This window comes from Psammomys obesus, unplaced genomic scaffold, assembly GCF_907164565.1.
Source record: "Psammomys obesus unplaced genomic scaffold, mPsaObe1.curated_primary_1811, whole genome shotgun sequence".
NCBI lineage: Eukaryota > Metazoa > Chordata > Mammalia > Rodentia > Muridae > Psammomys > Psammomys obesus.
The window spans coordinates 35,222,612-35,237,013 of record NW_026596046.1 but is presented as its reverse complement, the minus strand read 5'-3'; the positions used below and the strand labels follow the sequence as shown (position 1 = coordinate 35,237,013).

The following is a 14,402-nucleotide window of genomic DNA, read 5'->3' as shown; positions in this document are numbered from 1 at the left end:
TAAGATAGTTTCATATCGGTGATTCTACTTTCCATCTTCCTGGCTTCATTTGACATAATAGTTGCTATTTCTGTTGTCCTGATCTGACACCATTGAAGTCAGCGTGTAGGGTAGGCATGGCAGTACATACCTGTAATCCCAGCACCCAAAAAGCAGAGGCAGGTGGATCTCTGTGAGTGTGGGGCCAACCTGTCTAAACAGCCAGATCTACATAGGGAGACCCTTTCGCGATGATGATGATGATGGAGTTTGAAAAAACAAGAAAAAAGAATTGCTAAGTAAATTTACAAACTAAGGTAATTTGCTTTGCCTACAGCATTGTCTGGCTCCTCCCCCATGCCCTGGTGATTTTGTTGTCACTTTTGTTCTGTCAGAAGGCAGAGAGTTTCCATAAGCAGAAAGAAGCCTTCACCTTTTCACATATTCCATAGGCTTCTTTTTGTTTATTTCTTTTTGAGACAGGGTCTCATTACATAGCCCTGGCTGGCCTGGAACTCGCTATGTAGACAAGGCTGACTCAGAGAGATCCACCTGCCTCTGCTTCTTGAGTTCTGGGATTAAAGCCAAATATTATCATGCCTGAACTATACAGACTTTATTTGTTTGTTTGCTTTTCAAGACAGGGTTTCTCTGTGTATCCTTGGCTGTCCTGGACTGGCTTTGTAGACCAGGCTGGCCCTAAACTAATGGAGATCCACTTGCCTCTGTCTCCTTAGTGCTGGGATTACAGGTGTGCACCACCATGCCCAGCTTTACAGACTTTTGATGATGGAAAAAGAAAACAACATAGCTCCCCTCTCCCCCATACACACATGTAATCCATTCATGAACCTCCTCGGGAGCTTTTCATCTGGAAGAAACAGAACATTTAACTCCAAACAGACAGGTCTGTTTATACCATTTAGTTGTCCTTGGCTAGGACAATTCTAGGATTGGTTAATGACCCTTTAGCCATGTTGATAAGAATCATGCTCTTCTATCTTTCTGTTTTTCTACTTGCCTTCCTCAAAATTCTGACTTGATATTAGGTACTAGCAAGATGATTGACATAGCTCAATTTAAAACATTTACAGCACTATACAGACCAGAGAAAGAAAAGCCTCCATACGTCTAAGTGAAAACACTTCCCAGCTCCCCTAATAGACTCCTTGTTACAGTTCATTGGCTGGGTTAGGTCATGTATCTATCCCACAAAAGTCACCGCAAGAGAAATGTGTGGAGCCCGGAGAAAGACGGGCTGTTGCTGTTGCCACACGCTTGTAACTGTGTCATGAGGAAGAGGAAAATAAAAGGCCTCTTGACCAGCACTAGTATTCACTCCGCCAAATACATCAGCTTGGTTTCCAATATGCTGTGCCCTGAATATATAGAGTCCTTCATTTATTCATTGTATAAACACTTTGATCACTGTCCAGTAGCACTCTGGCTCACACTGGAGACAGCAAAGAGAAAAGGAAGTGGCCTTTGTTCTTGAGGGTAGAGCAGCCTACTGGTGTGACAAATGTGAAAAAAGGCCAACTAAGTTTCAGTTAAAAGGAAATAAAATGAATAATAAGGGTAAAGCCGTTTGATAGCCTTGTTGCGTCCACTTGTCGTCCACCTCTGTGTACACCGACTAGCTGACCCTCAGGTTTTCAGAGCTTTTCCTATTTCCACCTCCTAGCTCACTGTAGGAGCTCTGGGATGATACAGCAAGCGCGCACACACGCTCACACACACACATCCTCAGATTTTAAAAATGGCTGAAGGCCTTACACAGATATACACATGCCTATAATCTCAATACTTGGGTGGTAGAGACAGGAAGATCAAGAGTTCCTGGTCAGTCGTGGCTATATTTTGAGTTTGAGTAAGCCTGGACTCCATGTGACCCTGTCTCAAAACCACAAAAATAGTTAGAATACCAGCTGTATCTTTACATTCCCAGATTTGCTCTGTCTTGTGATTGGTGCTTAATCGATAGTAATTTGTTATGCTTGTGCTCTTGTTTTGCCTCCTGTTAAGAATTTAATGGAATTTAATGATCCTCAACAACTCTTGAAAAGAGAATTAAAGGAATTCTGGGCCCCTTGGCAGCTCACAAGTCAGTTTTGAGGAGCATTATATATTCTGGATTTTCTGGTATATATTTCTGGATTTTCAGTCCTTGGCTCAACTGTATTTGATTTATCTTTCTAAAATTTTGTCCGTCTGTGGCTTTCTTTTTTTTAATTTTTAAAAAATTTTTATTTTATGTGTGTTTAGTGTAAAGGTATCAGATCCCTTGAAATTAGCATTACAGACAGTTGTGAGCTGCCATGTGGGTGCTGGGAATTGAACCCAGGTCCTTTGGAAGAACAGACTGCGCTCTTAACCATTGAGCCATCTCTCCAGCCCTGTCTGTGGCTTTCTTGTCACCATTTTTATCTCCTGACTTTTCCTCTAATCTCTTGGAATTTCTTCCCAATTACTTTTTCTCAAACTGTTCTAAAAATTATCTTATTTTATTTTGTTTGTATGAGTGTCTTGTCTGCCTGTGTGCCTGTGTACCATGTACATACCCTGTGTCTACAGAGGCCAGAAGCAGACTCGGATCCTCTGGGACTGAAGTTAGAGTCATTATGGGCCACTATGTGGGTTCTGTAGTGAGTTCTGGGAATCCCACTCAGCCTTCAGGAAGAGAAGTCAATGCTCTTACTGAGAGTAATCTCTTACTGAGATTACTCAGTAAGTCAATGCTCTTACTGAGAGCCGTCTCTTACTGAGCCATCTCTCCAACTCCTCTCTGACTGTTCTTTTTTTGTTAATTTATTTTATTTTATGTGTATCAGCGTGAAGGTATCATATCCCTTGGAGCTGGAGTTACACACAGTTGTGAACTGCCATGTGGGTGCTGGGAATTGAACCCGGGTCCTCTAGAAGAGCAGACAGTGCTCTTAACCACTGAACCATCTCTCCAGGCCCCTCTGTTCCTCAGTGTGGGGTAATAGGCAGGCATGGTAGCCTGCATCTATAGAGCTAACTTGGGCTGTTGAGGGTGAAGGATCACTAGAAGCCAGGAGTTCAAGGCAATACAGAGAGCCTCTTTAAAACAATTACATATGTATCGTTCTATAGGAATCCACCCTGTTTTTCTCAGCCTACACTCTACCCAGGTGATTGCCATTTATCCTTATTACTGTAGCTGCCACTGACTCACTGATGACTCTAGAATTTCCATCTTCAGCCTCACTTCGGCACTCATCTCCAGGCTGATATGGTACAGTAGTAAAAATACTTACTATCAACAATGCTCCATCTTTTGGGCTTCAGCCATCATGAAATGCAAAGAGAAAACTCGTTGAGATAAATCTCATTCTTTTGGATAAAGGACTTAGGATTCAAGCATATCTTAGTAAGATTTGAAATTGCCAGATGAAATCAAGTACATGTACAATCTTGGCAGCTATAGATCATAACGTCTCAAACAATGTGGAAGATGAGAACCAACACCCACCAATGTTGCTCTCTGACATCTGCACACATGCCACGCACGTGCTCACACTCAGATGCACAAATATGCAAGCATTCGCCACACACACACACACACACACACACACACACACACACCAGAAAGTTGAAAAAAAAAAAAAAAAGACCTTACAGAGACATTTCTTCAGGGAAGATATGCAAGTGTTCAATGAGTACCTGAAATGATGCTCCCATCATTAGGAAAATTGCTACTCATTAGGGAAATGCAAACTAAAATCTTAAGATGGCATTTTAGAATACTAAGGTGGCTTTAAAAACTAAAAGCGTTGGCAAGGATGGGGGGGAAGTACCTTTATACAAACATTCACCCCATCGTTCACAGTAGTCAAAAGGCAGAAGCCAACTAAGAGTCCATCGAGAGATGAATGGATAAACAAATATTGGTAGCGTGGCCATGCGTGCTTGAAATCCCAGCAGGAGCCTCAGGGGTTCCTGGTCACCCCTGGCCACCCAACAAGTTCTAGGGTAGCTTGAGCTACATGGGATCTGGTCTCAAACACAGGGAAAGAAAAGGAAAAAAAAAAAAAAAAGAAAGGAACAAATAGAGATGTAGCCATAGGAGGAAATACTGTCTGGCCATAAATTGAAAAAAGTGTTGACACATTTTATGAATTATCTTGAGAAAAAACGATGTAAGGTGGACAAACCAGAGATGAGCCTCTTATATAAGAGGACGTTATACTGTAGGTAGATTCCTGGAGGCACAAATGGAAGATTACCAGGAGCTAGAGAACAGGACAGTGGGGAACAGCCTTTGATGGGTACGAAGATTCTATCAGCAGTGATGAAAATTTTATATTGTGGTGATGGGTGCATAGCATTTTGAATGTTATATTTAAAATGGAAGTTTTTACACGTATCTTTCGAGTGTATGTGTGTGTGTCTGTCCACAGTTGTGGGGTGGGGGAGTTTAGAACTGGGGGTCTCAAAGTCGTGTAGTTACAAACACTACACAAGCAAGAGTTCACTTTTGCGCACCTCGCACTAATTGTTATTAATTAACTGTTAGGTTCTCTAGGTTTGAACAATTAATTATTTCGATTGCCCCATCGCTAAGCGATCTAAATGTGAGGAGGCATTAGGACCTGGAAGAGGCTTTGGGATGACATCATCCCTAGAAAACTAAAGCCCACTGGCCTCCAGGGGCGGTACCAGTGACATGTGCGTCTTATACAAACATTAGCTCCCTTTAACCGTGGTTTTGGTGGCAAATCCACCTCTTTTCCTTGTGTCCCGAGAGCTGTGACCAAGAAGTAGGGGCAGAGTCCGGGGCAGGTAGAGAAGCCTGCCCCACCCATCCCTGCAGGCCACACTCAGCATGGCCACCCCAAGTCCCAGGCAAGGCTCCCCTCCCTTCCCTGGAGGGGCGGGCCCTCGGAGACAAAAATGAGCTCCAGTGGACCAAGGGAGAGGGGGCGGAGCTAGCCTTGTCTGAGGCTTGCAGGCGAGCGCGGGTTCGTCCAGCTGAGCCTTGGAGGGGTGCAGCTGCCACGTTGTGTCAGCCTCTAAGGCTGGGTTTTGCCGGTGTTATGCCACCGTCAGCGCTTCCGGGTTGAACTCCAGCTGAGTAGATCGGTCTCCAGGGTGACTAGGGACGGTCCCTCCCCCTCAAACCCAGACAAGTAAAAGCCCTGTCGTCTTGCTCCCTGTCCTTTAAAATGACTCATTTCAGCGTTGCAACTCCCAAATGAATTGGCAACGCCAGGTGTGGCTTGACACGTTTGAACTTCATACATATATTTTCTTGTAAAGAACATTAAGGCATATTCTAGAAATGCGGGAAAAGAAAAGGCGATGGAAAAAAATAATACATTATTCCACCAAGCGTAAACAATACTAACCTTTGCTACCCTTCTATTTATTTACCTTTCCTGTTGAAAACAATGGGACAAATTGATTTTAAGTGTTGTTGCGCACTGCTTGTCTTTTTAATTGAATGCATGGGATGAAGTATTCCTTGGGTGACTGTTGACTGTCACAATTTTTATGTTTCCTAATTAAATACTGAGCAGTGAGCTCATCAGCTAGCAAATGGCTGACTGTTCATAATCTCACCAACCCTCTGTAAAGTTGTTGTACAAGAATTACAAGATTTGAGATCCTTTAGGACTTTATCATTTCAGCAGTTCTAGACTGGAAGGATCTTGAGAAACTGAATCGTCGTGTTTTGGGGTGGATGAGCTTTGAAGAAAGAAGGGAATTCTTATCAAATTAGGAATGCCTAACAAGCAAAGCCTTTCAAAACTGAGTATTCTTACAAAGAATGTCACCCCTCCCAGCTGTACCCAGTCTCTCCCAAGTCACCCCAGGGAAAGAAGTAACGATTTTGAGATCTTCCCAGCTGGGTTTTCTAGGTGTCTGTATGTGGTTTGACTTGCATTACACTTTCTAATTAGGCAGACATCAGGTCTGGGGACTGAGTTTACTATCTTTTTAATTTGGTGTAGGAGATGGAACCCAGGGTATCATGCGTTTAATGCGTGCTAATGCTCAGTAAGTGCTCTATTCTTGAATGACATTCAACATTTTTTTTTAATCTTTTTCTGTTGTTAAAACAGGGTCTTGATGGGTGTCACACTTTTGCACTGAAGGGATCCCTCTGCCTCAGGTTCCCCAGCTTTTGTGACTAGAGGTATGCAACACGATACGTAGCTAAATGGAGACTTCCACCAGGTTTATTCTCTTATTTGACTGCAGAGAATAGCTTTTAGTACCTTTTGGTCCCTTCTATGTGGCCCTGTAGATAAAGGAACTGATAGATCAGGATGATTTGTTTTGTTGAGATAGGGTCTCCTGTAGCCCAGGCTGGCCTCAAGCTCACTATGTACCCATATTATGTTTGAATTCCTGAACTTCCTGTCTTAAATTCTTTTTAGAATTTTGATTCACTTTTGTATAATGAGTTTCAGTATATTCACACACACACACACACACACACACATATATACAATGCACTTTGCTAAGAGTCACCCTCCATTAGTCAATGGGTTTGTTTGGTTGGTTGCTTTTGGTTTTTCATGTTTGTTTTGTTTCATTTTTTGAGACAGGGTTTCTCTGTATAGTCCTGGTGTCCTGGAACTCATTCTGTGCTCCAGGCTGTCTTCAAACTCAGAGACTGGCCTGCCACTGCCTCCTGAGTGCTGGGATTAAAGGCAACACCACCCATTTGCAATAGGTTTTCAATAAATGAAAAATTCCTATTTATAAAATACCAGGAAGTAGAAAGAAAATTTCATTTGAAGTTGTTTCCAGACTATATTAAGACTATCTTTCCAGCCTCTGATTATTTAAAAAAAAAAAAGTGGGGCTAGAGGTACAGTTCAGTGGTGGAATGCTTGCTTAGCATTTACAAAGTACTGGATTGGATCCCCAGAAACACATGCACACACACAGAATACCTTTGTCTTCTAGACTTAGGGTATCACACAGGTGATATACACTGGAGGCTCTGAGTGGTCTGCTGTAGTATGGTAATGACTTTTATGCTTTTATTTTTCATTATTTATGTGGCTTTTGGTCCTCGGATAACAATAATACAAAGGATTTCTTTTTATTTGCAAGAAATATTTTCTTTGGCATAGAATTCACTATTAGATCATGTTTGCCCCAAATTCATAGCCATCAACCTGCCTCTACCTTTCAAATGCTGGGGTTAAAGGCGTGAGCCACCACACCCAGCAAGAAGTATTTCCTTATGTTGTAATGTGTAAGATGCAACCAGTGATTTAGTGAAAGCCAGCCTGAACTGGGTGGGAGGAAGGTAGCTGGAGATAGCCTCTCAGATGCCCTTCATCCCAGTGTCCTCTGCTGTGTCCTCACAGGGCAGCTGAGTCATCTAGGAAGATTATTCTCTGAAGTGTTGCTTTACATCCCTTGTCTCTCCTCAGGAGTTTCTATGATCCCCCTACTCACCTGAGCTTCCCTCTTGCAGCCTCTTTCATCATTTAGTTCTCTCTCTGGGATGGCGTAATCACCACTCACCCAGCCATGCCCTGAACAAATAGAAAACCACCAGTAAAGGAGAGGCTGGGGGCTAGTGCTGTCTCTTCCTGGCTTTTTCTAGGTAGCCAACCCTCTTACATCTCTCAGACTTTATATATACATTTCCCTTTTAAGGATAGTTCCCTTTGTGCCAAAATAGAGAAGTAGAAATGCCTTACTAAAGCTAATCTAGTTTGAAGTCTGAGGTAACTTACTTTATATATCTTCACTAAAGCCATAAATTAGAGCTTTGGGGCACCACTGCAGACTTTTTTTTAAATAGGTGGCCATAGACTTAATGCTTTAAAGGAAGTTTCACTTTCGATGAGATGAAACACCATCTTTTAAAGGGCCTCCCTTTGTTCTCTTGTTCCCTAAGGCAGTCTCTGATGTGGTTGTGCTGGACTAGAGCAGGGTTATTTTAAAAAGAGCCTCTTAAAAGAAAGCCAGCTTGTAAAAATAAACCCAGAAAGGCCACTTTTTGTGTGTTCTGGGAATTGAATCCAGGGCCTTGCATATTCTAGGCAAATGTACCACTGAGCTATATCCCCTGTCTCCTCCACATTTTTTTTTGTGTGTTTGTATATGACTGAAGATTCTGTGAAAATCTAAAACCTAGAGTTATATCTAAGAACTTAAAAATATTCACATATGTATACTTTCATTCAACATTTATTGAAGCCTTATTATTCTCTGTGGCCTGTGGCAAGTGCTGAAGATGCTATGAAAAATGAAGACTATTCTTCCTCTGAAAGTGCTCACAATCCAAGAGAGAAGATATACAAATGAACAGTGTGCTGCTACAGCAAACTGTGTTAGGGGCATGGGGAAAGGAATAGAAAGTACAGAAAAGGGACCACACCAATCTTGGGAAATTGCTGTAAGATGATAGCTAGGAAAGACATCATTTGACTTGTGTCTTGAAAGAGGAATGGGAATTTTTCAGGTACATGAGTAAAGAATTGTCATCTTGGCAGAGGAAAGTGTGGGTGAAAAGGCAGGGAGAAGTGATAGAATGTACTAAACTTGGAAAACTATAAGGTTTTTCTTTGGCTTAAGAATAGCATTGTGTTGAAAAGTGTGGGAAATGAAGCTGAGTAAGTGTACAGGTTCATGGAAAGTGGCCTATGGCTTGGATTCTCCCAAGAAAGCATTCCTTTTTCTTTATCTGTTTATTCATCTAAATTTTCTGGGTACATATGTGGGTGGGTATGAATGTACTACTGTGTGTGTGTGTATATGTGTGTGTGTCTGTGTGTCTGTGTGTCTGTGTATAGAGGTCAGAGGACAATTTTTCGGATTCTGGCTCTCTTCTTTCACTACATGGATTCTGAGGCTCAAACTCAAGCTGTCAGCTTTGGCACATCTTTTTAGCCCTCTCATCCCCCCGCCCCCCTTTTTGAGGCAAGGTCTCATGTGTCCCAAGCTGGCCTGGAACTTGCTGTGTATCTGAGTATGGCCTTGACTGTCTGATTCTCCTGCCTCTATTTCCTGTATTGAGATTATAGCTATGTGCTTGATTTATGTGGGTGCTGGGAACAGAACCCAGGACTTTGTTCATGCTAGGTAAGCACTCTACCAATTAAATTACATCCCCAGCCCAAATCTTAATTTTTAGAGGCCAGACACAAAGTAAGTCAATATCTAAAACAAATGATTAATATGTAAGAATTTCCAAGTCTGGGACTTGGCATCTATATTTAGGACTTTGGATTTGATCCTATAACCTATTGTAGGGATCCACTTGATATTTACATTCACAGTAAATTAGATCTATTCCTAAGTCACATATCAAGTGCTTAGTAGCTAGCTATAAATGTTGGGAATCATTGGATAACTTTGAGCAATAAATAGCATGATTGCATTTGTGTTAATTAGAAATCACCCTGGTGGCAACATAAAAATAGAATAATGTGCAATAGGGGAAAGAGATTTGTACAATTGGTTTTCCCCTTTTGTTTTTGTTTTGTTTTGTTTGGACACTTGGTCTCATGTAGTTTAGCATGGATTCAGGCTCAATCTGTGGCCAATGATGACTTTGAGCTTTTTCCCTTTTTAAAATCAAAGTCAATTTAAAAGATTTTTTTGTTGCAATTATCTAGTGTATATGTGTGGGTGCGCCTGTGTGTGCACAGCCATGAATGCCCTCACAAATGCATATGCCACAGTGCTAACGTGGAGATCAGAGGACAACTCGCAGGACTCCTTACACAAGAGCCATCCCACCAGCCCCAACTGACTTATCTACCACCTGCTTGAAGAGTGATACTTAACACTCATCTCAGAATGTCCTTCATTGCTCATATCCAGCCTAACACTGAGGACTGCCTATTTTACCTATAGCAACTCTCATACTGATACCTCTGTATGTTGCTTAAATCACACCTTACTCTTCCAGCTGGACTCTGTCTCCACTTTCTCCTCCACTATTTCACTCCTTACTGGTCTTAACTAATCAAAGCCTCTCCAACCCTTTGGTCTGTACTTCACAATTTGACTCTGTCCTGTCTCTCTACTTGTTCACCAGTTTTCTCTGTGTACATTTTAGCCACACCTGGAAATCTAAAATTCCCAGCTCTCTTTAAACACACACACACACACACAGTGGATAAATGACAGAGGCAAAACTAAGCCTGAACCTCTACTCTATACACATTCACCCATTCCTATGTTTCTATTGTGCCACCACTTATGGAGATGTAAACAAGAAATACATTATAGAAATGGGTTATATGAAGAAGAAAGAAGAGAAAAGAGGAAGTTAAAGGTCATCCTCACCTACAGAGAAAGTTCAGGGCCAGCCTGGAACGCTTTTTCTAACAAAATGACGACAACAAAACCAGCATCTAAGCAGCATCACCAGACATTGGTGGCTTGTTCCAACGAGCCGCCAACATTTCTGTAGATAAATCTATTTCTCCCATCTGGGGCAGAAGACAAGGAGACTATTATGGTCAATTTTATGTGCCAACTTTACTGAGCAATGTGGCACCAGATACTTGGTGAAACATTCTGAATGTTTCTGTTATGATGTTTTGGGATGAGGGTAACATTTTAATGAGTAGAATAAGTGAAGCAAATTGCTTCTTCCTAATGTGAGTGGGCCTCATCCCGCCAGTCATTGAAGTCCTAAATGAGCCAAAATGCTGATCCTCCCTCAAATAAGAAAATGTTTTGTACTTGACAAGTTTTTTTTTTCTTTGACATAGGATGTCATTTGCTTTCTGCCATCTGATGCAGTCTGAAACATAAAACTTTCTAGTTGTGAAGCTTGCCAGCCTTCAGGGTAAAACTACATTTATCAATTCTTATGGCTCTCAGGCCTTCCCACTGTACTGCGTCTTCAGCTTGCCAATTTACGCTGCACTTCTCAACTTCCATAATAATAATATGAGCTGATTCCTTACAATAAAATCTCAATAGGTGATGGTACATAAGTATGCAGATACCCCTGGAGTTGGAGTTACCGGAAGTTATAGGCCTTCTGCTTTGTGGGCTCAGACCCTAATTCAGGTCCTCGGCAAGAACCACAGGAGTTATTGGCTGCTGAGCCATGTCTCCAGCCCTTTTTGTTTTTGGATTTTTGAGACAAGGTTTCTCTGTGTAGCCCTGGCTGTCCTGCAACTTGTTCTGAGACCAGGCTAGCCTCAAACTCAGAGATTTACCTGCCTCTGCCTCCCAAGTGCTGGGATTAAAGGTGTGTGCCGCCACCCAGCCACATCTCCAGCTCTTATTTATTCGTTTTTTTACACCTTTCGTTGTTAAGAACAGCAACAGTAGCAAAAACAAAACAAAAACTAATAAGAGAAATCACTGCATAATTGTTATTTCACCCAATGATGACTTTATTATGTACTCATGTAGTCCCTCTGCACAGAGTTTATGTGCCTGTCTTGGGAACTTGAATTTATTATTGCTCTACAGTAATTTATATATGCCACTTAAGGGCAGGTACCATGAAATACTCACGTTTGTGTTCCCAGGATTCCATCAAAGGACTAGCAAAAAGTGTTGCTAATTAAATAGTTGGTAGCTGGGTGTGGCGGCCTAAGCTTGCAATCAAAGCACCTGGAGATAAACACAAATTCAAGGACAGCCTGGTTTACACTGAGAGACTCTCTCAAAAACAAAACAAGGTTGTTTTTAATTGTGTAAATAAGTGAATTGATTCAGTGACGTTATCTCATCCAAGAAGGGGTGTCAGAAGGAAAACATTTCACATAAAGCAGACCGCTTGAAAATTTGCTGTCACTTCATTGATCTCAGACAAGTCTCTTAACCTCTTGATTGCACAATACTTTTATCTGTAAAATCGAGAGTTTCTCTTTAGGATACTTGTGAAGAATAAGGTGAGGTATTGAGCACAACGTAAGCTACAGGTTACAAGTCAAGATTTCCACATTCTATATTAGACACTGGAATGAATTAATCAGACAGGATCAGAGTCCTAAAGGAATTCAATCAAATATGGGGAAGAGATAGTAAATAATATATAGTTTCACATATATATTCATAACAATACTATGTGAAAAGCACTCGGTAACAAAGATGGCAACTAATACTACCTAGAGAAATCACAGAAAGGTGACATCAGTGGAGTGACGGTGGAATTTGGGGAGTAGTTCTAGTCCTTGGGTTTAAAAAACTTCCGGAACCAAGATGCTGCGGGAGTAGAGAGAAGCTCGGTAGGGTTTTGTCGACGGACTGGATTAAGACATTTCCGGCCGCGTTTTCAGAGGCTCAGGAGTCGTGGGTGCTGGGGTGTATCTTCGGTTTGTGCAGAAGTCGCAGTAGTCAAGAATGAGCGGAACCCTGGGAAAGGTAAAGCGGATTCCACGCTGGCAGGATGCTGTGGAGGCGGAAGGGAAGGCAGAGCTGGAAAGTGGTTGCGAGCAGACATCCGGGCCTAAAACTCTGCGAACGGGCCTTTCCCAGCGGTCCCTGCGGCGCCTTCCTCTCAATGCTCCCCTCCGCCTAGGGCGGACTCTCGTCTCGCGCCACGCCCCCTCTATTTGTCACCTTGGCTGCCCAGCGCCTCGGAAAAGGGGAGCCCACATGGGGAATTAGGACGCCAAGATATAGTCCTCATAAATTGTCTGACCTTGGGCAGGTCATTTTATTTTCTATATTCAATCAACTTACGAATCTTGTTGAAGTGGTTGGGACGTGAATGAAGCTACTCGGTGATAAGAGGGATATGATGATTTATAAACTACACTTTTGCTTACAAAACCTTATTCTAGAACCTATCGTAGAACCTGGGAAAGCAACCATTTCGTTGTTCTTGGCTTCCAGAATCGTATTTAAGAGACTAGGGCAGAACCAGATGAACCTATGTAGCCCAAACTGCTCTTGAACTCACAATCCTGCATCAGCTTCCCCAGTGCTTGGATCACAGGCATGCACCGCTGTGCCTAGCTAAACTACCATGCTTAAATCTGGTCCTTTTCTTCCCTTAACAAATTTAACAGATCTCATTTGGGCTTTTTCAATTGTGTCGTGCTGCTTAGATTGTTGATATTCTCTTTTCATATTGGGATTTTATTTTAGGCATTAATTATAGGGACTTTATTTCTATAATGTATGTATAAAGCAATTCGGCCATTGCCATTTATGACATGGGACTACCCTTGGATGTCCTAAATTTGAGTTTTTCACCTCATTCTTTATGAAAGTTCTCTGGTTCTCTTTAGCCAATTTGTGATAAAAAGGTCTGCTTCAAAGATAATAGGAAAAAAAAAACAACTTCAACATTTCGTTCTATTCTTTGGTTCTGTTTCTCTTCCAAGGACTGCTGAAAGGCATGATCAGTGTTCAAGGAATGTAATTCCCAACTATCCCATACTCCGGAAGAGTCCTTGGAAACCTGGCATTAAGGCCATCATCCAACAAAGCCAGACATTGGGGGTAGTGCTTTTAATCCTAGAACTTGGGAGGTGGAGATAGGAGAGTTAGGAGTTCAAGGACAGCCTTAGTTACAGGTTGAGGCTAATCTAAGCTACTTGAAACACTATTTAAAAAAATAAAAGAAAAAGAAAAACAAACCTAAAAATTACAGTAGAGGATTTTGTAAGTAGGAATGAGTGCTTTGTAGAGAATGAAGGATGGTGCTAAGAAGAATGTTAATATTTTGTAGTCGTTTTATTTGCTCCACATATTACTAAGCAATCCTATCAGACACAGAATAGATGTAGAAATTCAAATGTCAGTGGTCATAAAATTTGTGTTCCTACTGACCTACATGAAGATAGATTTTGAGAGTCAATACAGTCATGTTTGAAGAGTGTAGACAAAGGAAGAACTAGAAACAAAAGCATTTTTAAAAAGATTTATTTATTTTTAGGTATGAGTGCTCTATCTGCATGTATACCTGCATGCCAGAAGAGGGCATCATCACATTATAGATGGTTATGAGCCACCATGTGGTTGCTGGGAATTGAACTCAGGACCTCTGGAAAAGCAACCAGTGCTCTTAACCACAGAGTCATCTCTCCAGCCCCCACAAAGCAAGTTTTGAGAGAACTTAGAAAACTTGAAAGCATTGATCATTGTATTCAAATACTTGAGGTGCTAGTATGAAAAATAAGAACTGTGTTTATTTTGTGTTATACCAGAGTGAGGGCTAGGTTCAAACAATGGAAGACACAGGGAGGTTGGTTTGGGTTTTCTAGGTGTGAGACCTTATGAGACCTAGGTAGTTAGGTAGTGTCTGCAAATGTTTTGATTCTGAACCAGGAAGGTATTTAAGTAGCAGATGCATTGTCATGGATGGGGTACTGTTAGCCGGTGTATGCTGGCTATAGATGAGTACTGTGAGCTGGGTGTGTGCTGGCTATAGATGAGTACTGTGAGCTGGGTGTGTGCTGGCTATAGATGAGTACTGTGAGCTGGGTGTGTGCTGGCTATAGATG

At 41.8% G+C, this 14,402-nt stretch overlaps 1 protein-coding gene across 2 annotated transcripts in view; it reads left to right on the top strand.

Annotated features, from left to right (window-relative positions):
* Positions 1-12,177: 12,177 nt before the first annotated feature.
* The window catches only part of Mrpl48 (mitochondrial ribosomal protein L48), a 44,114-nt gene continuing 41,889 nt past the window's right edge, over positions 12,178-14,402 (top strand). For both annotated transcript variants that reach the window (XM_055623635.1, XM_055623634.1), the window contains exon 1: positions 12,178-12,312. In XM_055623635.1, coding sequence (XP_055479610.1) covers positions 12,292-12,312 — 21 coding nt within the window. In that variant the 5' untranslated portion in view covers positions 12,178-12,291. The remainder of the gene's footprint in view (positions 12,313-14,402) is intronic.